The 24,070-nt window shown below is 42.6% G+C and overlaps 1 protein-coding gene across 5 annotated transcripts in view; it reads right to left on the bottom strand.

The window, feature by feature from the left end:
• Positions 1–2,598: 2,598 nt before the first annotated feature.
• Positions 2,599–24,070, bottom strand: part of NR5A2 (nuclear receptor subfamily 5 group A member 2) — a 128,128-nt gene continuing 106,656 nt past the window's right edge. For 3 of the 5 annotated variants that reach the window (XM_036829345.1, XM_036829364.1, XM_036829355.1), the window contains one exon: positions 5,185–5,831. In XM_036829345.1, coding sequence (XP_036685240.1) covers positions 5,584–5,831 — 248 coding nt within the window. In that variant the 3' untranslated portion in view covers positions 5,185–5,583. Of the gene's footprint in view, positions 5,832–24,070 lie in introns of all 5 variants that reach the window. The other 2 variants (XM_036829337.1, XM_036829328.1) reach the window with 1 other exon arrangement.

The following is a 24,070-nucleotide window of genomic DNA, read 5'->3' as shown; positions in this document are numbered from 1 at the left end:
TACTCTACGGCAGATGCTGGAGAAGCAGTTTTGAATGAATGAATAGAATTTTTCGAAAAGTCACCCTTGGAAGGACGCCTCCTGTCTCCCCTTGGCTCTGTCTCACAGACGTGGTCCTGGGGACAGTCTCAGCCCAGTGTCCCAGGGAGGCTGGGCTGGGGTCCACAAAACCTCTTGGGGCATCCAGGGTCCGCCCCATGCTGGCCTCAGCTCAGGAGGGGAGCGTGAAGGGCCCAGCAATCACCAGTCTACTGGCTTCTTGACCGTTTAGTGTCAAACTCACATCAGGGATACTCAGCGATTAGTCTAATTACACCCCTTCTGCCTCTTCCCCTCTTTCCTAGCAACAATTAAATATGCGACGTTTCACAGACTGGTTCTAAGCTTTTCTACAAACAAAACCACCATCACAGGCTGATCTCAGTCACTGAATTATTAATTCCTCACTTAACATAAAACAAATGCCTATGTGAAACAGTTAAAGTACTGCAGGAATATTTATTTTGAGTGACTAAACCATACACTTCCTGTTCAGCCTTAAGGAAAATTGGTCTTTATTATTCCAGGGAAATGTCAAGATCACTGAGTGTCGTAGCATTTTGACCTGTGTTATGGAGAACAAACTCTCCACATGGTTCTCATAAAAATATACATCAGAGATGGCTTCAAACCGAACGTCAAACTTAGTTAAAGGTACAAACCTCTTCAAAGTTTTTGTGAATATCGAATATAACAATCAAATGCACATCAGCGAGAACCTTTTTTTTTCCCCCCCCCTCAGGGGCTGCTTCATGCTGATGGATTCAACAACTTTGTGAGCGTTAGAAATTCTAAGTTATGTGAGGGAGATATCTGCTCATCAGAATCACCTCTGCTGGCTGTCGGGCTGGGCTTCAGAAAAACTCCCCCTCCACCAATTTTTAAAAAAATGTATATAACCACTTATAAAAACATTAAAAACATTATGTTCTATGTCTTCCTTGGCCTGTGTGATGATTACCTGGGTGTATACATATGTAAAAGTTTATCAAACTGTACACGTTTCTATATGTGAAGTTAGTTTCCAACTAAGTATGAATATATACATATTTTTTCATATGCCATGGAATGTCAGCAAGAATTTTTTTTTAATTTATTTATTTATTTTATTTATTTATTTTTGGCTGTGTTGGGTCTTCGTTTCTGTGCGAGGGCTTTCTCTAGTTGCGGCAAGTGGGGGCCACTCTTCATCGCGGTGCGCGGGCCTCTCACTGTCGTGGCCTCTCTTGTTGCGGAGCACAGGCTCCAGACGCGCAGGCTCAGTAGTTGTGGCTCACAGGCCTAGTTGCTCCACGGCATGTGGCATCCTCCCAGACCAGGGCTCGAACCCGTGTCCCCTGCATTAGCAGGCAGATTCTCAACCAGTGCGCCACCAAGGAAGCCAAGAATTTTTTTTTTTTAAAGTTCTTCCTAGTAAGAGGTTGACAAGGGAGATGTATTTTGTGGGCCACTGTTTAGTTGATTAAAAATCTTAACTCCGCAATCTACTAGACTCTAGGTATGGCGTTTTGGATCTGATTCCTTGGTATCCTTTGGTGGGACCATAAGAAGAATCAGTGTCTGCCTGGCAAAGGCATGACATCTCCTGCTGGTCTTGGCAGGGGGAGGTAGGGGAAAGCAGGGTGTGTTAAGGGGGAGGGCTGGACCACCACATATCATAAGCCTTGTTAAGTGTTTTGTGGCTCTTGCACTATTTTGTAATAGAGATAATTGTTAAATTCCAAAATGGATTGTGGAGGTATTTTCTTGCTTCAAACATCTCCAAAGGCTCAATGGTATTGAAGGAGGCTAGGGACTTTCCTGGCGGTCCAGTGGTTAAGACTCCACGCTCCCAATGCAGGGGGCACGGGTTTGATCCCTGGTCGGGGTATTAAGACCTCACATAACGTGTGGCCATAAATAAATAAATAGCTAAATAAATAGAGAAGGCTAATGTCTCGAACAAAAAGATGTTAAATTTTAGGGTTAAACTCCAAAAATCTTTAAAGGCTTTTATCAATAGTATCATTGATAACACTGACATCAAATATCAGTAACTTAGTACCTGATGCCTGATTTTCTTTTCCTTTTGAAGCAAACCCTAAGCATCACCCTCATTTAGAGACAGCATATTGTCGCGTTTAAGGCCGTGGGTCTTAGATCCACACTTCCCACTGACTAGTGTATCACTTTGAGCAAGAAGTTGTAAGAGGAGGAGGAGGATACCTCGTGGAGCTGATCTGAGGATCAAGTGAATTAACCAATCACCTGGCGGCGTGACTAGGGCACAGTGAGCTCTACGAAGACAGATACTGTAAGAGATTTCTGCCATCAGTTGTAACAGTTAATGATACAAATTGCTTTGTTTCGTGTATGGAGAGGCGATGCACAGGTTGAGATCAATGCTTCAAGTATCCAACTAAGGACAGTGGAGCACCTGAGAAAGTATCTAGAGAAGGAAAAGTATCTCTTCGTGTGGAATTCTTTGGACTCCATTCCTAGTCAAGGATCTCAGTTACGTGGAAGCTTTAGAACCCAATAGAATGAGGACACCATAAAAACTTCTAAAAATGATCAGGCTGGGCATATCAACATTTATTGAAATACTGAAAAAAAATTCCATTTTGTTGAGAAATTCCTGGCAAGAACCAACAGGACAATTTGATTTCACTGATACAGTAAGTCATGTCAACGAGGAACCAACTTCACACTCTAAACATTGCATGGGTTCAGATCCAAGGCAACAGCAGAAGATCCGTAAGACAAATATTCAGACATGACAGATTTTCTGTTTATAAACATAGACCAACGATAATAAAGCAGGCCAAGCCCCAAACCTCCATATTTGAGTCTGCTTTTACTAATAAATCCTGTAGTTGATAAAGCAGTTGCTAAGTCAATGTCTGGTTGTAAGCCACTTAACGATGAACACTAGAGAAAATTCGCTTGCGGGCTTCGCATGGGCCACGGACGCCAAGCGGCTGGCATCGTTGTTTATCAGCTTCTGCCTTTAATGGCACCAGCAGCGTGGCTGTAATCTCCGTGTTGCCCCTCTTTCTAGCTGTTCTCATGGTGTAATTTACTGGGTCAACAACATCCCAATATGTGACATTTTTTAGGTGTTAATAGTCAGTGGGGAATACTGTATATTTAAAATAAAACCTGGACTTTTGGAATCAATGTATTTGTTTTTTAAAATTTTTTTGCAATGTTAAGGACCCTCCAAATAACTATCCCCCAAATCTCGAAATTGCTTCCACCCATGTTCCATACCCATTGATGGAACCATTTCATTAACTGTTGACACTCTTCCCCTCCAACTTGGTTTTTAACTGGGGAGAGCAAAGATGCTACTGTTTTATTTACTGCTTTGGATATAGACTCTGATCAGCTATTTTTCCGTTGTCCTCTGAGCCACGGAGATGACACGGGTGACCAAGCTCTGCATGAGGAGCTGCGGACGCCCGGCTTAGCTAATGGGTACCCTTCACATGGACGCGTATTAGAGGTGATTAATAAAAATAATAAAATAATCCTCTTTGTACACACAGAAGTAATAACTAATATCTTTGGTATACAACTTACAACGCTTGGAAAGAAAAACCAGGTAAGGCTCCACCCTTGTTAAATTTACTTGAAAACAGAGGAGGTTACAAGTCACATAATTTACAATAGATATTAAATAAACTACAGTAAGAATTATGAAGATTTACAGACATTTAATCAAGTGAATGATTTTAATTCATTAAGACCCCTCTCTGTCTCTGAACTATGTTCCGCTAACTTGACATGCTACAATACACACATATATTTGGTTTCTTCAGTCTTGGCTATCTTAGACGAAGGTGAAACCAAGGAACAATAAATTAGCATCATAATTGTCTACAGTTGAAACTATGATATACAATATAAATAAACTATTCAAAAGCCAGCAACATTTATGAAAAAATTAAGGGACTAGGAGATACTTTCATTTTTTTTTTACAGTTTCTACAAGTGATTGTGCCGCCGATAATCTCAAAAAAAATTAAAGTCTAAATGAGATTCCCGTTTTTGATTTTAGTGTCTCACGACATATAATAACTAAGTACTGTTAAAAATAATTACCAATCAGAAAAATAACATTAAGGAAATTACTGCTTTAGCTCTTTTGTCATATCACAGGTTCCCCCCTCCCCCTAGAGGACCTAAAGAATGTAAACACTCTATTTTATTTGACTTTAAAGTATTAATACTTTATTTTAAACAAATGTTGATCCACATCTGCGCAGCTACCTTTGAGAATTGTGAAGTAAGGCAAGACTTCTGTTATCTGTGGCATCGCCTGTTAATAATACTGACAGCGTCGTTTGGAGAGTTTGTTTCGCAATTCTCTGTCCTCCAATTTGTTCAACAGCAGACTTTTAGACTTAGAAAGGTCAGTATCACTCTCTTCCTTTCCCTTTTGGGGAAGATTTGAATCACTTTACTATCTTTCCAGGCCATATGTAAAGATCACTGTTTCCTCTCTGCGTTTAGGGGATGATCAATTGCAACGAGTCAATTTACCTGCGCATCCCTTCCTTTATTTTGCATAGCTTACCACGCTTCAGTTTTGTTTTAAACTACTTGACATCCCAGCAAAATACATTTCATGTTGTATTTTTTAATGAACTACAAACCTTGATGGTTAAAAAGGCTGATGTAGTCTAACAAGCCTTTCTGCTGGAGATTTTTATGAAATCCTACAATGCTAAAGCTAAAGCTTGCAAAGTTTGTACTCGTTGCCCTTAATATTAATTAATGCTTATATAAGACCAGAAGAGGGATACTGCCTGCTTTTTTTTTTTTTTTTAACATGAACACATGACAAAACAAACCAGAACATAGTCAAAATGGCAAGCTAACATATTCATAGACTGTTCTTATTAGCTGTTTGCAGGTCTAAGACACAGACATTCAAGATTAGGCTTTTCATGATTTGGTGGAGCTACTAGTGGGTGTGGATGAGCGAGAGTCCTTAGTACAGATTCCGTGATCACGGGACAGAAGGTGCTGCGTCCTTGAAAGGAAGAGGGAAGGGCTACGATCGGTGCGGCTGATGAACTCTTGAGAATGGCTTCAGTTCAGCTTTACCACGGAGGAATTCTGTAAGCTCAAATCCTCCCCCCTCCCCCCGCTGCGAAAGCCTAACGGATAACACAGATCAGTTCCTAGATTTCTTCACAGCGGAGATCAGTTTCAACATACAAGAACTGTTCTGTCCATTTCCATCCTGATGTGGTGTTGGGATCCACCTGTGAGTTCAATTCACTCCATTCCAATGTCTTTTATACGGAATTCTTTGGGGATGTGACGCCTTTGATTCACAGTCTGCAATACAAATACCCTGATCCATCATTTATTGGCTATTAAGTATTTGATTATTATGCTTTATTAAATTCAATATCTTTAAACCAAGTGTTTAATTTGTGTTGCTTGGAGCCATTCAGAGTATTTTTTTTTTTTTTTTCCCTTTCTTCCTGTTCTTCTCTCCCCACCACCGATCTCTTTGTGTTTTGGAAGCCACACTCCTAGGGGCTGTAACTAAGCTCGTTTTGCATGCAGCATTTCAATCAGCAGGTTGTTGTAGGGGACATCCCCGTTCAGGTGCTTGTAGTAGAGGTATTCCTCGGCCTGCACGCTAATGGCCCGGATTTCAGGTAGTCGGAGTAGCAGCTGCCCGAATTTCTCTGTTTGCTGTGGGTAGTTGCACATTGTATAGTCCAGCAGGGCAGCGTTGACTTGCTCCTGGACACCTTCGACCAGCTGGAAGTTCTCCAGGTTTTTGACATCTGGATTTAAAAAAAAAACAAAAACCCACAATAATTCGATGATGTTTTAATTCCTGTTTACCCCAGCAGTGTGTTCAGTTAAAGGAGGTATTTTCCTCCCGACATAAAGCAGACTTGATACAATGCTTGATATTCAGTCAGCCCCACTCACCAAGCTTCCTGGGAAAACGATCACAAAAGAGCTTTAGAAGAATGTCTTGTTGAAATTCTGCCTACACCTCCAAATCAATTAGACACCAATGGATTCTGAGCAAGGTCAATTCTTTTCATATCTCACAAAAGGAAAGGTTTAAGGATTCCTAAAGCAGAGGGATCATAATATATTGCCAGCAAATGAGTCCCTCTAGGAAGACCTATCTTAACCCAGTATATGACACAATTCATAGAATTCTGTATTAATTTTTCTGACCCAAGGTGAAATCTGTGTCCAGGGTATGATGTAGTTAATTCTAATAAAAAGTGACAGGGTTCTTGTTTCTGTTTGACATTTTCTAAATGATTCTGAAAGCCTTTGACTTGTCTAGCCTATGCTAATGAACCATCTGTACACTCCAGTGACTGCCAGCGGAATAGTCGCTGCTGGGAACTCTCTAAAATATATGTCTCGGTGACTAATGATCTTTATCAAATGAAAGCCTTGTCCTTTAGGCAGAATTCAAGCCAGGATGGCCGGCACCCTTTAACCTGAATGTGGTTTCTAAAGTCTGATACTTCACTTTTTTTTTTTTTCCTTTCTTTCTGTTTCCTTCTGGACATGAGTCGCTCACACAGAGGAGACGGATGCAGGCAATTCACCCAGCCTAACTCCTGGAGATCCTCTGCCTTACAGGTCCTCATAAATGCTGAATAAGAGGGAAACAGAGTCAAAAGACAGACCGACACACACACACACAGACAATGAGCAAGGGAAAACGGTTGTGGTGGAATTTCTCTTGTGGAGTTTATTTATGTTAACTGTACAACTTTTACACAATGTGTATATAGAAGCCTCTGGAAGAAATGCATGGATATGTGTGTGTGTTTACAGACATCCATGCTGAGAAGGTAAACAGATGCACCCACCCCTCCCCCCGCTTTATTTTCTAACTGGAGAGAAATAAATAAGAACGATTCTATAGAAAACACATAATACTATAACTAAAAGGTTAAATGTGCTAAACTCAGTTAAGAGTTACCAAAATAACTCTTATCCAATATTTTCGGCTCTATATGTTGTTAACCTTAGCCTGTATGTATGTGCGGGTCCATTTTGGTATCTCTAAATGCTGTTACAATAGGCTGCCTTACATTTGCTGTTGAAATGTGTCCAGGATGATTTCAGTGTTTACATTTTGAGCCGTAACTTTGCATGAAACATGCTTCCCCCTTTCCGTCCCCAAATCTCTGCCCCAAATTAAAAACAGTGGGGAATTAGTACCGACATAGTGTGAGCATTCGGGATCACATCTATTTCAAAGTACGATGGGAGAATCAGAAATATTTGATTATTTATTAATGAGATGTACAAACAGACAAATGCTACACTACGAGCTCACGCCTTCCTGTGGCATTTAAACTGACATTTAAATTGTTACCCACTGGACGTTGTACCCAGGTGGCACTTGACAGTTAATAAAGCAGTTTCCATCTATCTCATCTAAAATGTCTTAAAAGTTATTTTAAGTTATTTAAAATACTTAGAAATATTAGTTATATTTGGTTCAAAATTACAAAATGTAAACAACTGGAAGTACCTTGACTACGCTGTACCTGGGCAGATGACAGAAAAGTCTACATTCACGTTAGCCTGGCTCTCTGCCATGCTCTTATACTTTCAGAGGCTCACACTTTGCTTACAGACAACAGTCCTTCATAAAGCTTCACAGCAGAGAACAGGTAACGCAAAACAGTTCATCTGAATTCTGACCAACTTCTTAGTGCTGCTTCTTTTTTACCCTCCACTCAACCTAAAGAAAACATTTAAACTTAAACATAAAACGTAAGGAAAAATTTAGTTTTCTCTTTTATTTACCAGTAAGAAGTTGAAAAAAAAAAAAAAAAACAACCCAAACAAGCAACTTGCAGTGTTACAGTGATTTTAACACAATCATAGGAAAAAAATCGAAATGGAATACTATTTTATGCTACAATGAAAGATATTCTCACAGCAAGAAAAGCTAGCAATAGTCACAGAGGTTTATAGGGAGGAATTTGCACGGAATGAAATGCAAGATAAACGAATAATAGTCTTTTCAGAAAGTTGTTTTTGAAACCTTCTTTTTTTGATAAATGTATTTTTTGAGAACGAGGTTCAACCTTCTGTGATAAATTATGGGACTCTGTTAAGAAAAAAAAAACAAAAACAGCCAACTGCTAACAAACATAAAACAAAGGATGGATCACAAGTTCTGGTTTATTCACTTACTATTAGTACATATAATCATTAAAATCTTCAGATCAGCATTCGCTGGATAATTTCTGTGAATACTGGTCCAAACTGCCACCTTTCTCCCCAAAGTTTAAAAATACATGCAATTTTCCTTCTGAAGGAAAATACTGTGTTTTTATAATGTGTTTATCATTAAACACAAAAAAAGCTATGCTGCTAGTTGCCCCAAAGGTACTTACTAACTGAATGTCTATTTTGTTTTCTATGTCTGTACAGGCAATTTGTAATTTAGTGGCAATGATTCTGATATGTAAGCTACAAGGTCAAAAAAAGAAAGAAAGAGGGATTTCCCTGGTGGTGCAGTGGTTAAGACTCTGCCCTTCCACTGTAGGGGGCGTGGGTTCAATCCCTGGTCAGGGGCTAAGATCCCACAAGCCACATGGCACGGGCCCCAAAAAAAAGGAAGGAAAGAAAGAAAAAGATTTTGATTGAATTACTCTCATTCACCGACCAAGAAGTTCCTGGAACATTGCTCTGGCTGGTCTATTTCAGCTCCTGTCTCTCTCACTGCATCTTGCCCTCCTTTATTTTTTTATTTTTTAAATGTTTCTTCTGATTCTTTTTTTTAATTTTTTTAAAATTAATTAATTAATTTATTTTTTATTTTATGGCTGTGTTGGGTCTTCGTTTCTGTGCGAGGGCTTTCTCTAGTTGCGGCGAGCGGGGGCCACTCTTCATCGCGGTGCGCGGGCCTCTCACTACCGCGGCCTCTCTTGTTGCGGAGCACAGGCTCCAGACGCGCAGGCTCAGTAATTGTGGCTCACGGGCCCAGTTGCTCCGCGGCATGTGGGATCTTCCCAGACCAGGGCTCGAACCCGTGTCCCCTGCATTGGCAGGCAGACTCTCAACCACTGCGCCACCAGGGAAGCCCCTTGCCCTCCTTTATTAATCGTCCATTTCCCTATGTACACTGCCAGCATCTTCGGGTGACGTGTTATATATTATGTGTTTTAGTCAAGGCTTCCCCAGGGATTTCTCCAATTAATGTTTGCTTTATATCAGTGGTGTATTTGTCCAAGGTTGATTAGTTATAAAATGACCTATTACATTAGCTGTTACATATCTTATAAGTCTACCTCCTTTCTTTTTCTAATTTGAGAGCAGCTTTCAAAAACTGATTTATATAATAGACCTCTCCCTGAAATATTTTAAATGGAATAGTGTGTTCTGTTCAAAGAATCCTGTGGTGAATTCTTTTGTGAGCCCCTGGGTTCCTGAGTGTCTTTCATTTTCGGTCTGACAGGCAGACCTTGGTTTTTCCACTATGGGGAATGTAAATTGGTGTGGCCACTGTGGAAAACAGTATGGAGGTTTCTCAAAAAACTAAAACTAGAACTATATTGTATGACCCAGAAATTCCACTCCTGGGTATATATCTGAAAAAAACGAAAACAATAATTCGAAAAGATACATACACCTCAATGTTCATAACAGCATTATTTACAATGGCCAAAATATGGAAGCAACCTAAGTGCCCATCAACAGACAAATGGATAAAAAAATGTGGTACATATATACAATGGAATATTACTCAGCCATAAAAAAGAATAAAATTCTGCCATTTGCAACAACGTGGATGGACGTGGAGGGTATTATGCTAAGTGAAACAAGTCAGGCAGAGAAAGACAAACACTGTAATGATATTACTTATATGTGGAATCTAAAAACTACAACAAACTAGTGAATATAAATATAACAAAAAAGAAACAGACTCACAGATACAGAGAACAAACTAGTGGTTACCAGTGGGGAGAGGGAAGGGGGAGGTGCAGGATCGGGGTTGGGAATTAAGAGGTACAAACTCCTACGTATAAAATAAATAAGCTACAAGGATATATCGTACAACACAAGGAATATAGCCAATATCTTATAATAACTATAAATGGAATATAACCTTTAAAAATTGTGAATTTAAAAAAAAAAAAAAAAGCCAATGGAGAAGTGCCAAAACACAGGTGCCACCACCCCTCGGAAGACTTGGAATTTTCTCTTTCATGTAGCTCACTTGTATGTACTTTTTAGGAAGAGTCCAGAAATTTAAGTGTGCTCTCATAATGCTCATAGAATTCCTTTTTATGCTACTCAATGCCCTTTCCTGAAAAATTAAACATGAAATACATTTCAAATCTTCACCACTTCCTCTGGGATGCTCCCCTACCAACCAAGCCCTCCTCTAATGAATGGGTTCTGGCATGCTTGGGAGTCTTAGCTCATCCCTACCAGGAGTCCATAACACAGGAAATTCGTGAATGAACTGATATTCCCCCCCCCAGTTCTTCTGTGGTGCTTCATCCCAAAGTCTCCCGCGTTTGGCACACTATGTGTTTCTTTGACGTTTATGTAAACTTCATCTTAATACAATTTAGAAACGCAAGTTAATGAACCCTATCATTACAAAGTCTGAGTTGGAAACAGTATGTAAACAGACAGAGGCATCCAACCCTTTAAATTTTGATGACTGGCAAAATCATTTTGAGCTTCTCCTCTAAGTATCAATCTCTTATCATCTATTCTACTTTATTCACTCAGGGACTAATTACCAACTTTTTATATGAGGCAGCATTACGATAAGCTCACAGTGGGGTACTCAGATTTTTTTCCATCCTTAGTGGAAAGTAAACCCTTAGGTCTTCTTGAATATATTACAGCTGGCTTTTCGGTCTTAACGTGGCATTCAGGCTCTTTCTGAAGATGAAGATACTGATTTCTCTCTCCCTGGTACCTGCCATGTGGCATAGGCTGTAAATCCTCCCGGTCAGGACACTCTTTTCAGAGACTGGTCCTTTGCTGAGCAAGGAGGCTGGGGGGCCGGGAGACTCAAATGGCCCAAGAATATAATTATCTTTGTTCACTTCCCACACGTGGGGAAAAAAATATCATCCTGTCCTTTCAAAGATACAAAAGTGGGGAAAAGAGGTACCATTCTGCACCCGGAGAACACTTCTTTCCCCTGCGGCTTTTGGAGGGGTGACATCTGTAAACTGGCTCACAATTTGTCCTCAGAAGACCCTTTCCTTTGATAGGCCAGCAAAGGAGAAAGGAAATGAATTTTCTATAAGGAATTCATTTAAAAATTATTTTTAAAGGGCTATATTTAAATAATTTGTATAAAAAATTTTGTAGGAACTTCTGGAGAGCAACATGCTAGCTAGCTCTTTTCATATGAACCAAGTTCACTTAATAGTGAGGGCTCTTTAGGGGTTGGAGATGGGCAGACAGGACACTTTCAGTGCAGATGCCTGAGATTAGATTCTACTCTGCTTCCAGCAAAACTTAAACTCAAGATTTTAAATTAATTACTGGTAAGTCCTTTACATAAATGTGTGTGTGTGTATATGTGTGCACATGTGTATGATGATTAGCCAAGAGCTGTTTTTAGCGACCAAAACATACAATTCAATGTCTTCATATACAAATTACTCACAAGAAAATGCAACTCTTTGACAGGAACTCTGTGTAAAAATGTGGACATATAGCAGACGTATTATTTCTGTATGTAGAAAGAAGCCCTTACAACTGGTTGGTGCTTCATAAGTTACAAAACATGCTACCATGCTTCACTTATTCTTTCATACCTTATGTATACACAATCTATGAATTCATTCATTCATTCATTCATTCAAAGAGCCCTGTGCCAGGTGTTGAAGATAGAGGAATAAAAGACACAGTCTCTGTGTCCAGTGCTTCAGAAACAAGAAGTGGGTGCCCTGGACACACACAGGATGGGCACCTAACCCAGGGCCTGGGGGCAAGAAGGGCTCTTGGGGGAAGTGACACCTGAGACGTTTTGAGAAATGGGTGAGCTGAGCAACACGGGGAGGAAAAGGTGACAGGAGACGGCGACCCACACACAAAGCCTCTGAGACAGGAAACGGGGTCCTTGGAGCCCTCGCAAAGCGGCTTACCTTCCATGGAGGAGAGCAGGGTGTAAAGTAAGGATGGACCCGAAGGTTTAGGACTGTGAAGGGCGCTGCACATCAGACAGAGTCTGCATTTTGTTCTGGAAGCCATGCAGAAGCATTGCAAGATCTTAAGAAGGAAGGACGCGGTCAGCTCTCTGAGTCAGAAAGAGCAGGTGTGTGGAAAGGCTGTCGCAGGAATACAGGTGACAAGCGCGGTGGCTGTGGGGGTGGGGATGGACTTGAAAGGCATCAAGATGGTTGACTACAGAGCTTGTTGGCCCCGGATTAGTCGCGAGCTAAGGTCCTGGATGACACCAGGCAGGCAGGCGGGTTGTGGCCATGCCTCCAGCAGGAGTCGGAACAGATTGGAGGGGCAGCCGTGGTGAGTTTAAGGGGCATGTGGGACATTCCCTGGGGACGTAGGGGAGACGGCTGGCGATACAGGTCTAGACGCAGCAGAGAGGCAGGCCTGGTGTCCAGATGTGGGAGCCGTCAGCGGACAGGTGATGGATGAAACCCCCGGAGTCGGTGGGAACGTGTGGACAGAGAAGAGAAGGGGTCAGTGGTGGGATTCTGGAGACAGCCAACTTGCCAAGGATTCTTTCTTGAGAAGCCATTACAGGTGTTATGAGATTTAGACTCAGAGAGATTAAACAGCTTTTCCACGATCTCTAAGGACACACCCAGAGAATGGGGGAGCGGCTGACATTTAGCAAGCGCTTGTCAACGTGCACAGGATTTTTTTTTACATATCTCATTTAATACTGTTAAGAATCTTACCAGGAAGGTATGATTCTCATTTTCCAGGGAAAGAAACAGGCTGAGAGGGGTTCAGTGCGTCACACACGTCCTGAGCTGGAATTGGTATCTCCCTCAATACCCCTGGGCTTCTCCCCACGAGATCACAGAGGTGGGACCTGAGCCCCAAAGGGCTGGGGACATCCCAGTCCCAGAGCTTTCCCCCCATGTCACAGCCCACAAGTTCCTGCCACCTGTGGGGGTTGGAGAAAGGGCTGTGCTGGTTGGTCCAATAGTTCAGTTTCTAAAGGGTCTCATTGATCCCTGAATGAAGAGTTTTCAGAGAATCTGAATGAAATAACATACTCCTGACACTTATATTGACGTATTACACACCGTAATCGTCTTAATGCCACAGATCATGGTTAAAAATAGTCACAGCCAACACTGAGCAGAGTCCGGCGTCACAGGCGCCCTCCTGGGGGCCTTTTCTGGGCACGCCCGAGCCCAGCCCTTGCCACCGGGGCTGTGGAGGTGCCAGGACTAAGAAGTAAGTTTCTCCATTCTATGCTTTATATTTAGAAAAGAGGGTTTCATCAATTTAAAAAGTCTGAAAGCCACTTGATTTTTGACAGGAATGGTGGTCTAATCTAGTTTCAAGCAAGTCACTCAGTCCCCTCTGAGCCAGTTTTTCCATCTGCAAAATGGGGAAATAATTCTTAGGATCGCTTAAAAGTAAAATGATACCTTAAATATGAATACACTTTAAAAAGTGTACAAGCATTGTATACTCACGGGGCCTTACTTTTCTTATAATTTTACTGATAAAATTTGGAGATTTTGTTTGCTTCCAATACACACCTGGAAGGTAACCTTTCTACATACACAGCAATGTGATCGTTTTCCTGCCATAAAATTTCATGGACAAAACAGAATCTCTGATGTTGCGGTTTTCCAAAAGTAATGGAAGGTAGAGGGGGATCACTTGCAAGTTTATCCTACCCTCAATCACAAAGAATATTCAGGAAAACATGGCCAAGGCTTAAGTTTCAGTTAAAGATATTCCACCATGTTTTCTTAATTTTGAAGCCCAATTTCCCCAAACACATATGACACTCTGAACAGAAGGCTACTAATGCAGTGCCTCACATGGTTGCTGAAAAGTACAGGCTCAGGAAATACCACGGCATAAAGAATGTCACCCGCAGTGGGCCGGCCCTTTTGTCAGTTTTGCGGTCATAATATGTCACCCCCAAGAGGCAGTGGTTTTTTTCCCAAAGGAGAAGAACATTCCTCACTCATCAAATGTCGTGATTCCTAGTCCTGATTCTGTCCCCAACTGTGACATCATGAACATGCCACTCTTTGGGGCCTCAAGTTTCCTGGCCTGTGAAGGGCAAGGGCTGGACTTGACGATCTCTTGTCACCAGCTCTAAGAGTCTACAACTGCGTGATTTTGAGCCCAAATTTTGGAAGGAAGGTGCTGGCTTGGTGTCGTCAACAAACAAGTAGGGACAAGCATCGCTCTTCACCCACCCCATTACCTGCGTTTTCACTCAACTGTCCGGATAGGACTTCGATTCTCCAAGATGGTTTTTGGCCTGAATTACAAATTATTTCAAACTCTGTTTAGTATGCAGCCATGATTTGACACACCGTGCACACAGGAAAAGGGTACCTGAATTCATTTATGTCCTAGCAGCGCCCCCCTTTACAAGGAAGGGTGTAGCTTTTGTATGGACTTGAGGACAAAGCTTGCAGAAGTTGCAAAGCTGCCTCTGGGTGCTGACACGGGTCAGGAACCCTTTCCAGAAGTCTACAGATTATAGATTGAATACAAACGGTGTCACTTAAATACGTCGAACAAAACACTGTTCCGTGAGTTTACATACATGTCCTTCTCAGGATAAGACGGACATCCTTGCCCCAGTCTAACCCTGAGACCACATCTCTGCCGGGCTCCTCTCTGGACACAGTGGTCCTCTTGCTTGTTTCTGCCTCAGGACCTCACACTTGCTGTTCCTGCATTCTGGATGGTTCTTCCCGATCATGTGGGGCTCTCTCCCTCACGTCACCCGAGTCTCTGCTCACACATCAGCCCCTTGGAGAAGCCTCTGTGGAGAACCATTTCTAAAACAGCGCTGCCTCACCATCAGATCACTCTGGCCCCTCGCTCTGCCTTAGTTTTCCTTAAAAATATATGCCATGGGTGCAAGACCTATGCGTGCCCCCGTGTTTGTTCACAGACACACAGTTCACGGTAGCCAAAAGGTGGAAGCAACCCAAGTGCCCATTACTGGGTAAAGAGATAAACAAAATGTGGTCTCTACATACGATGGAATAGTGAGCAGCCTTGAGAAGGAGGGACATTCTGATACAACGTGGACAACACGGACAACGTGGATGAACCTCGAGGACATGATGCCAGGTGAAGTATGCCAGTCACAAAAGGACAAATACTGTAGGACTTCACTCATCTAAGGTACCCAGAGCAGTCAAATTCATGGAGACAGAAGTAGAAGGGTGGCTGCCAGGGCCTGGGGGGAGCGGGAAATGGGGGGAGCTTAATGGGTACAGAGTTTCAGTTTTGCAAAATGGAAAGAGTTTGGGAGATTGGTTGGACAACAACGTAAATGGACTTAATACCTCTGAACTGTACCCTTAAAAGCGGCGAAGGTGAGAAATTTTATGTTCTGCAGAGAACAGACTGGTGGTTGCCAAGGGGGAGGGGGTTGGGGGAGGGGTGGAGTGGGAGTTTGGGGTCAGCACATGTAAGCTATTATATACAGGATGGATAAACAACAAGGTCCTACCGTACAGCACAGGGAACTAAGGTCAGTGTCCTGGGATAAACCATAATGGAAAAGAGTAAGAAAAAGAATGTATATATACGTATTAACTGTGTCGCTTTGCTGTACAGCAGAAACTAACACAACATCGTAGATCGACTATACTTCAATTAAAAAAAAAAAAGAAATTTTATGTTCTGCGTATTTTACCACAATTAAACATTGAATAATGTACTGTACGTGTAGGTTATTAAACGTAATGTAACAGACACCTGAGAGTCCACTGCTCTGCAGAGCCAGGTGGCCACCGGCACCCTCCAGGTTACCTGTGTATTTCTTCCATGGACCAATTCCTGATGCCGTAGAGTGACCGCTATCCATTTTGTGTTTCCTCTTCCCTCACATCCCTAAACTGTACATTCTTATTGATGCCTGACTGACTTTACAGTATACGGTTATTTGTCTAATTGTTACGTTTGCCTGTCATCCTCACAAGAAGGAAAGCTGTGGGACTTCCCTGGTGGTCCAGTGGTAAAGAATCCACCTTGCAATGCAGGGGACGCAGGTTCGATCCCTGGTCAGGGAACTAAGATCCCACATGCCGCGGGGTAACTAAGCCCACGTGCCACAACTACTGAGCACACGAGCCACAACTACTGAGCTCATGTGTCTCAACTAGAGCCCGCGTGCCACAACTACAGAGCCCACTTGCCCTGGAGCCTGCCCGCCACAACTAGAGAAGAGAAAACCCACACGCCGCAACTAGAGAGAAGCCCGTGCGCTGCAGCGAAGAGCCCTCGTGCCTCAACAAAGATCCCGCGTGCTGCAACCAAAATCCGACGCTGCCTAAATAAATAAATTAATTAATTAAAAAAAAAATGAAGAAGGAAAGCTGTGAAGGCCGGGACTTGGTCTAATTTGCAGCTGAGCCCCAGCATCTAGGCCAGTGCACAGCACAGAGAAAACCCTCACTAAATATGTGAGGGATGAATGAAAGAATACATTTCTTGGTTAAATACTGCTTGGCCCTAAACCAAAATCTTTCTTTCCTTCTTCTTCTTCTTTTTTCTGGGGGCCTTTGACATGCTGTTATGCTTCCATATCAAACTCACGGCAGACTTTGTTTTTGTTCCGTGCAGAACTGTTTCATAATCGTAAACAAAAAGCACCAACTCCACTCTGTGTTGTGCTTTCTAGGGACGCGGTTTCAGTGGGGATTCTGGCTGCGTGATTTGCCTGCAGCGCCAAGGCAGCGGCGTTTCTTGCCTCCTTTGCACCTTCTGTGTGTAGAACATTTATTTCCTCTGCTGCGCCGTCCACCCTCCCCACGCACTCAAGGCCCCAGGCTGAAGGCTGCAGGGTATGGCTTTATTCCGTTCGTAGATCCAGCCGCGTCCTGGACACCCTGCCTGAATGGCCAGCGGGCGTCACAAACCCGGGTGTGTAACACCACACACTCCATTCCCTGGTTTCCAGGAGCTTGCCCCGCTCATTTTCCTGCACCGGTTTTCAGACCAATGTCCCCCAGCCTCGGCACAGACATTCCGGCCTCCAGGAAGCCTCCCCCAAGCCCATCTCCGTTTGCCCATCACAGGGGGCGCTGGATGTCACCTGGTTACCTGTCAACTGTGAAGACAGGTGACCTTGATAACGGTCACCCCTCCCCAGGCCTAGCACGGTGCCTGGACAAAGTCGAACCCCCTTCACACTTGTTAAACGAGAGAATACATTTTCACATTAATTGACACATCCATCTTCGCCTTGTTTGTGTCTGGAAGGCCTTCCTGAACCTAGAGTCCCTGTGTCCTGCCTGTCCTCCTAGACGGCATCCTCGTGCAAGCCCAGATGCCCAATACAGATCCTAGGAAACTTGCTACTTTGAATTAAGCTCCCACGAATATGAACCATATGAGGAATAACTCCCTGAGGATGGACTGAACACCTCACATGAGCCCAAGTCCCAGCTACCAGACCCTTAGGCAGTTTCAGAGTTCCTCACTCGGTTAAACTCATAACCAATTTCAGCTATAATAGTGGAACACGTTTCCTATCATTCCTCTCTAAACAATGAGGAATTTTTGACTCAAAATAATTTCACAATTTGATACAAAATTGAAGAAACTGAGTTCAATGTGTAGGAGAAGGAAGACCATGTGGTTTGTTTGATGTTATGAAGTAGTACGTAATCTGAAGATGTTGAGAAAAGTCTATCTGGGGGCTGTGTGCTACGTCAGGGACCAACCGCTGACATACGACATTCATTATTTTCCTTCTCTATATACATTTGCAATTTGTTTTCCAGAATTCCGAGGGATACAAATGAGGAAGGAAGGCTATACTACACGGGTTTTAAGATAAAGAATTGAAACAGATTGTAAGTTTTATCAACCTCTACATGCCACATGATACTGAAAGCCACATAAAAATGCATGGAGAATGAAAGGGGGAAAAAAAAAAAGGTCTCTGGCTGGGAATCGATGGAATATTTTGAACCAGGAAACAGAATTTAAAGGGGCACAGGATGAGGCAATTTCCCAGTTTCCCCCTAAATTTCAAATAAAGCTGTCTGTCAAACAGACTTAATATGAAGGGCAAATACATACAACGTTTTGATAAAATAGGTAGCATTTCAAGTTGCAGCTGCCCTGGACGGCCGGCCGGCCTTGGGAGCCTGGGTCCTTATCTTGTTATAAAGACCATCTGTCCCCTCAGAATAGGAAATGTCCACATGCATAAAAAGCTGTCCTTCTTCAGAGAAAAGCTCCTCACCCCACTCTCGTAGTCACGTCCTAAAACAGTTCTTGAATCATACGTTTGCATTTTTGATTTCCACTCAGACACGTCTGCAGTTTTGGCCAAGCTTTCTTATTCTCTTCGAATAAGGTATGGGCTTCAGTTTGTTCATAGGCAAGTCAAAGCCTATGAATAAACCAACGTTATCATATGAAAGAGAATTAAACAGGCAGATCCAAGTGGGGATATATTAAGCCAAACTTAAGCTCCAGTTGTTGAATTTAGCCTGGGCTCCATGTCTGGTTTGCCTCAGGATAAATTCAGCTTTCCAGCTAATCGAATGAGGAAAACTGCCTCAGGTATGATAAAATTTACAAGAGAGGCTGTTCAACCGTTCTTGTTAAAAATATTAGCTTAAAGGCATTCTTATCGTCTTTGGGATGAAGACCGTATTTGCATTTAATTATTTGATTTCAAACTTTTACAAACTTGGATCCCATATTAGCTGAGCCAGTTAAAATATTATTTTGTGGCAGAGTGAGTGAAAAAGAGCCCAACTTAGTCCGCTGTACTCAGCTTTAGTTAGTGTTGTACAACTTTCCTACGGACTCTGGGAGAGATTATTTCTAAGAGAAAAAAGAAAGGGTAACATTTGAGAATATAAATGTACATTTAGTAAACAAGGTACTGTATTCGCAATACACAGTTGACTTCAAACATTTTTCCACGTTAGAGCCATAGTCTGGAAGACAGAAGATGTAATCTTCTAGATATTTCTACCCATACAATCAACACTCCTTCATAATTCAGCATTTGAAAGAAACCCTTTTCTTTAAAGGGTTCCTGTTAGCCCACAGGCAGCAGCGCAGTTGCATTGCCAGGGGCAGCTTGTTCTACACACAAGGCTGGTTCCAGCCTGTTTTTTCTGTCCTCCAGGCCTGGCAGGTGGCGAGGGATGGAAAGGGCCAAGGATGAGAAGGGCCGAGGGTCCGGGGGAGCCGGGGGGAGAAGAGGGAGAAGTTTCCTTCCAACTAAAGAGCGGGTGGAAATGTCAAAAAAAAAAAAAAGGCATTCGACCATCTCCCCCAAATAACCCGTTTATTCTGTATCGCTTGTATTACGCAGACCTCAGGGCCTGTAGCTGATTGGGCAGGAACCTCAAGGAATCTTCTCTGGTACCAAGGCCACCAGACGGTAGGACTGTCTGGTGCCAGAAAGACACAGATGTGTCTCCACCATCCAGCTGTGCTCCTGACCCGATTCCCTGGGTGACAGGGCCCCGGGGATATCACTGCTGAGACTTGGCTTCCATACTTCCCACCCAGTGGCAGCTGCGATTAGATGGGAAAGAATCAAACACCCGGTGGACCGGTTCTCATCCCATTCATTTCAACAGAAACCAAGACGTGAAAGTAACACAGGCATCATTTGAAAGAGTAAGTCTTGGTTATTTTAAAAGAAGGAAAACACATTACAGTTAAGTCGATACAAGAATGTGTAACAAGGTATTTTGCCTCCCAAACGGCAAGAAATAGAGACTATGGGAAACTCCAGCCCTGTCTGTGGCTGGTGCAGGAATTAACACTCTGCTACTTGAGCTCTCTGCAAGTTGGGTTTTATTTTCGATCGGAAGTTTAAAGCACGCCTTTCTGAATCACAGTGTGAATATCTAACTCGGGAGAAATAAACTCTATCTGAAACCAGCAGCAGAATCAGAAATTCAAGGAATTAAAAGTACTCTTTATGCGTCATCTATTTTAAAATCCATTTTTTTAACTGTTAAAGGCTTTTGTAAGGTATTTTATGAAATATAGGCTTAGTGTGTCTTACAATTTCTGAGAATGAAACATGTGTTTAGGGCTTTGAACTTTTATCAAAGCCTTTTCATCTATTTTTATCTCCCCTCCCCCAACACTCCTGGCAGGCCGGGCACCAGCCTTCTGAGAAAGACACACCATGGATTAATGATAGAATTCGGTGGAAAACCTGTCAGAATTGGGAATTTTTTAATGCTGCATCTGAGGTTCCCAATCCTCTTTTAATTGTACCCCACTGTGATAACTCTATTATTTTGGAGAAAGCATTGGGGTGAGATCACTAAAACTGCATTTCTTTAATTACATGTGAATTCAGCTTTCTGTTGCCAAGTTGAATTAGTGAGGTTTCTTGTACTTTGCATGTTCTGTTTCCACTTGTACTAAAAAGTAACATCACAATCAGGAAAATGCTTGCAACTTTAGGCCCATATGAGAACTGGTATTTGTATACGTCTGTTCTAAACATCCAAGGTTTGTTTGTTTGGTTTTTTTTTTTTTTAGTTTGTAGCGTTAAAATAAAACTACTCTTTAAGAGCTAGATACACTTGTTACTTATCATTACATCATTTTCCTCAGCTTATTAAAATTCCGCTCAATAAGATCAGAGGTTGAATGAAGGGGAAAAAAAAAAATCATTCGGCGGAACCAAGACTTACTTTGAATCATTTGACTGTAAAAAGAGAAGAGAGGTCTTTGGGGTGAGAACTAAGGGGGAAGGGAAACTGATTACCTAACAAGATCATTAAAGCCAAATATTTATCAATTTTTTGGACATAAGTTAATAATTCATCCAACTGCTTAGGGATATGTATTTGTACGTGAAAGACAGAAAATCCATCACCAACTTGTTTTGTATTTGTTTAACGATGTGGCAGAGAAAGTAACAGGAAAGATGAGACTGAGAACTTTTAAGAGCTTGAAACATTTTGCAAAGGAAGCTCTCCACACCCCACCTGCCCGCCTTGATGTGACTGTGGGTTTTGCTAAGACAGTGATAGCGCTGATATTACAATACCTTATATTTGATCATATTTGTTTTGGAAAATATTGTGCTCAGTTCTAAGCCCCTGCAGAGCAAGGGAATGATGAATAGGTGGTGACCATACCTTTCCACACCCAGGTATCATGAATTTAAGAGTCGGCAGAGGTTGGCGCTCTTGGGGCTGTATTATAGCCAACTCTTGACTATTTAGGGGAATTATTGATCCTTGCGTTTCCACCGCTGGGAAAAGGGAAAAGAGGTGATTTTAAATCTGTGAACCTCTCACTGGCCAGCTGACCTTGGGACGAGGAAAAGTCTCCAAGCCTCGGTTTCCTCATCTTTCAAATGTATTTTAACAGTCATTCCCACGAGGCAGGACGGTGCCTAGGCCGTAGAGTATCTTTAGTCATTTCATCCAGTGATGACCTCCTTGCCGAGAAGTATCTCCAGCGCAGAGAAGGTTCTTCCTGGCCCGAGGCATCCCCCAGAGCGGCTCTGGTAAGGGTCAGGGTCAGTGGTGGAGATGGCGACCTGCTCCCTGCGCTAATGCCCGCAGTCAGGGCGTCGCTCCCGTGGCCCCGAGGAGCCCTGGGTGGTGTCTGCCGTGTCTCATGGGCATTTCCTTAAGTATTCAGTGCACTAGACAAAACCCCAGATGCACTTCCCCTGTGCCTCGTGGGGGCCCAGTGACTGGACCAACATCAAGTTCAAGGGCAGCTCCACACCACTCAGCGCCTCCAAGGTACAGGTGGTATTCATAACAGCTCTCATCTTGTGAAGCAGAGGATTGAAATAGCTGTTTAAGATTTGATTTTTGGATAATCTGCCGATTATCTGTTGTCCTTCAGCCTTCATTAACAGAGAAAATCGGGGACAATTTTTAAAATTCCAGAGTGACATTAGATCACAAACAGCAATCTGGGAGCTGATCTGACTGTGACCAAAGGCAACAATGACTCCAGAACCGGTGAGATTCTTCCAAGAGTGAACTGCGCTGTGGTTATTCTTTGGTTGTGAAGAAATAAGGAAGCTTCCATTTCCTAAATTTTAAAGAAACACTTCTTCAAAGCATTAAACACATCTCAAAACAGAAAAAAAAAAAAAAAAAAAAGATTCTTGAGATGCTTATCTTTCTCCCAGGCTATTGTGTAATAGTGAAAAATGCAAAATCTTTTTCTGAGCTTTATTTTAAACTCTATGAACATGACATTTGTGGATAGAGATGTCTCTTTTTAAAAAGGTATACATCTTAGATTGTATGAGGTGACCAGAGCAACTGTTTGTCTTCCCTATTTCAAAGCAAACAAATCCCTCATCATCTAATCAAGAACAGTTCTTATTTCTCTGATTAAAACAAAAGTCATGGTGGAAAGGAAATCAGTTGGATGTATGGAAATACATATTATCCTGTAACAGCCATATGAGCATTTTCAGCTTGTAAGGTATGGACCTTGTATATTTATGGTGAATGGCCTATTAACTAATAATATCAGCAAGAAACATTTCTGAGGTCTCGATCTATGCTCCCATTATCTCATTTAAGGCTAAGACAACCCAGTAGGTTGACATTATTGTTGTTGTTTTTATTATTCCACTTTGGTGCAGGCTGGTGGCAGAACTGGGAACTGGATTAGAATCCGGGTCCATTGGATTTTCAAGTTTTGCCCTCTGTGCCTTTAATCATGCCCTGCATTTTGCACAGGGAGACTAGGTCTTTGGTGGGAGTAGAGGTGAGGGAGAAAAAGTTCCTTCCACCCTCCTGAAGCACGGTTGAATTTTGGTCCCAAAGTTGCAGCATTGATATTCCTAAAGCCCCATATACAAAGGGGGTCCCCCTGAGAGGCTGGAAGTGCAGAATTGATGCGTCAGTGAAATGAAATCTTTTTAAACTTCTGAAAGAGCTTTCCAGCCGCTCGGGCAGATGCCAGAAGAGTGGAGATGTGAGACTGGAGTCAACAGAAATCAGGCATCAGCGAAAAAATAAGGCAGCTTCCTGAGCACAGGTCCATCACTGTCTCTGGTAAGACGCTTCCTAAACGTTTGGTTGGGGTTCCCATAATCCCTTTATGAACAGGGTGTGCACTTCTGAGCGGTGGGTTGCTGTGGGACCACCAGGAGAGGGTTCCCTCTGTCTCTTGGGTGTCACTCATTGTTCTGTGGACACTCAAGGGGCCTGTGACCATTGCGATCAGTTGAACCAATGAAAGGTCAGCAGGTGTCTCCCCTGTGGCTGGATTAGAGGCGGTGAAGAGAGGTGCGTGGCCTCTGCCTTAGGACAAGCCCGTCCCTTCCCAAATATGTCAAGTGTGAGGACGGCCACTGGCGAGGGGGGGAGTCTAGCTCAGGAAATCACACCATCTGTGAGGCTGGTCCTAGAACATTCCTGCACAAGCACTCCTGACCACGATCACATGCTCGGCTTCTGGACGCAGAGACAGATTGCAAGGGTCCTACACTGAGGAGCTGGAAGAAGCAGGGCAGACGGGGATCCCTGTGATGGGAAGACCTCGTAATGGGGTGAAAGTGGAAAGAATACTTGTGAAACATATAAAAATATCCAAATTATTTTTCTTAACTAATTTGCATAAAGAATGCACCAACTTAAGAATTCAACTGGATCACAGAATAATATTTATGCCAGTGCAATTCCAGAGTAGTTTTTTTGATATATGAACTTCCTTTCTTTTTTCTCGATTAGGAAGAAAATTCAAATCGTATATGATTAGGGAATGAAATAAGTATAATCGTTCCTTTGCTTTCGTGTATATTTGGTTTTCTACTACTAACTGATCCTCCCTCCCTCCTTTCTTCCTTCCTTCCTTCCTCTCTTTCTTTCTTTCTTTCCCTCCT

Source organism: Balaenoptera musculus, chromosome 1 (assembly GCF_009873245.2).
Source record: "Balaenoptera musculus isolate JJ_BM4_2016_0621 chromosome 1, mBalMus1.pri.v3, whole genome shotgun sequence".
NCBI lineage: Eukaryota > Metazoa > Chordata > Mammalia > Artiodactyla > Balaenopteridae > Balaenoptera > Balaenoptera musculus.
Note: the sequence above shows the minus strand (reverse complement) of the source record. Positions and strands in the feature narration are given on the sequence as shown.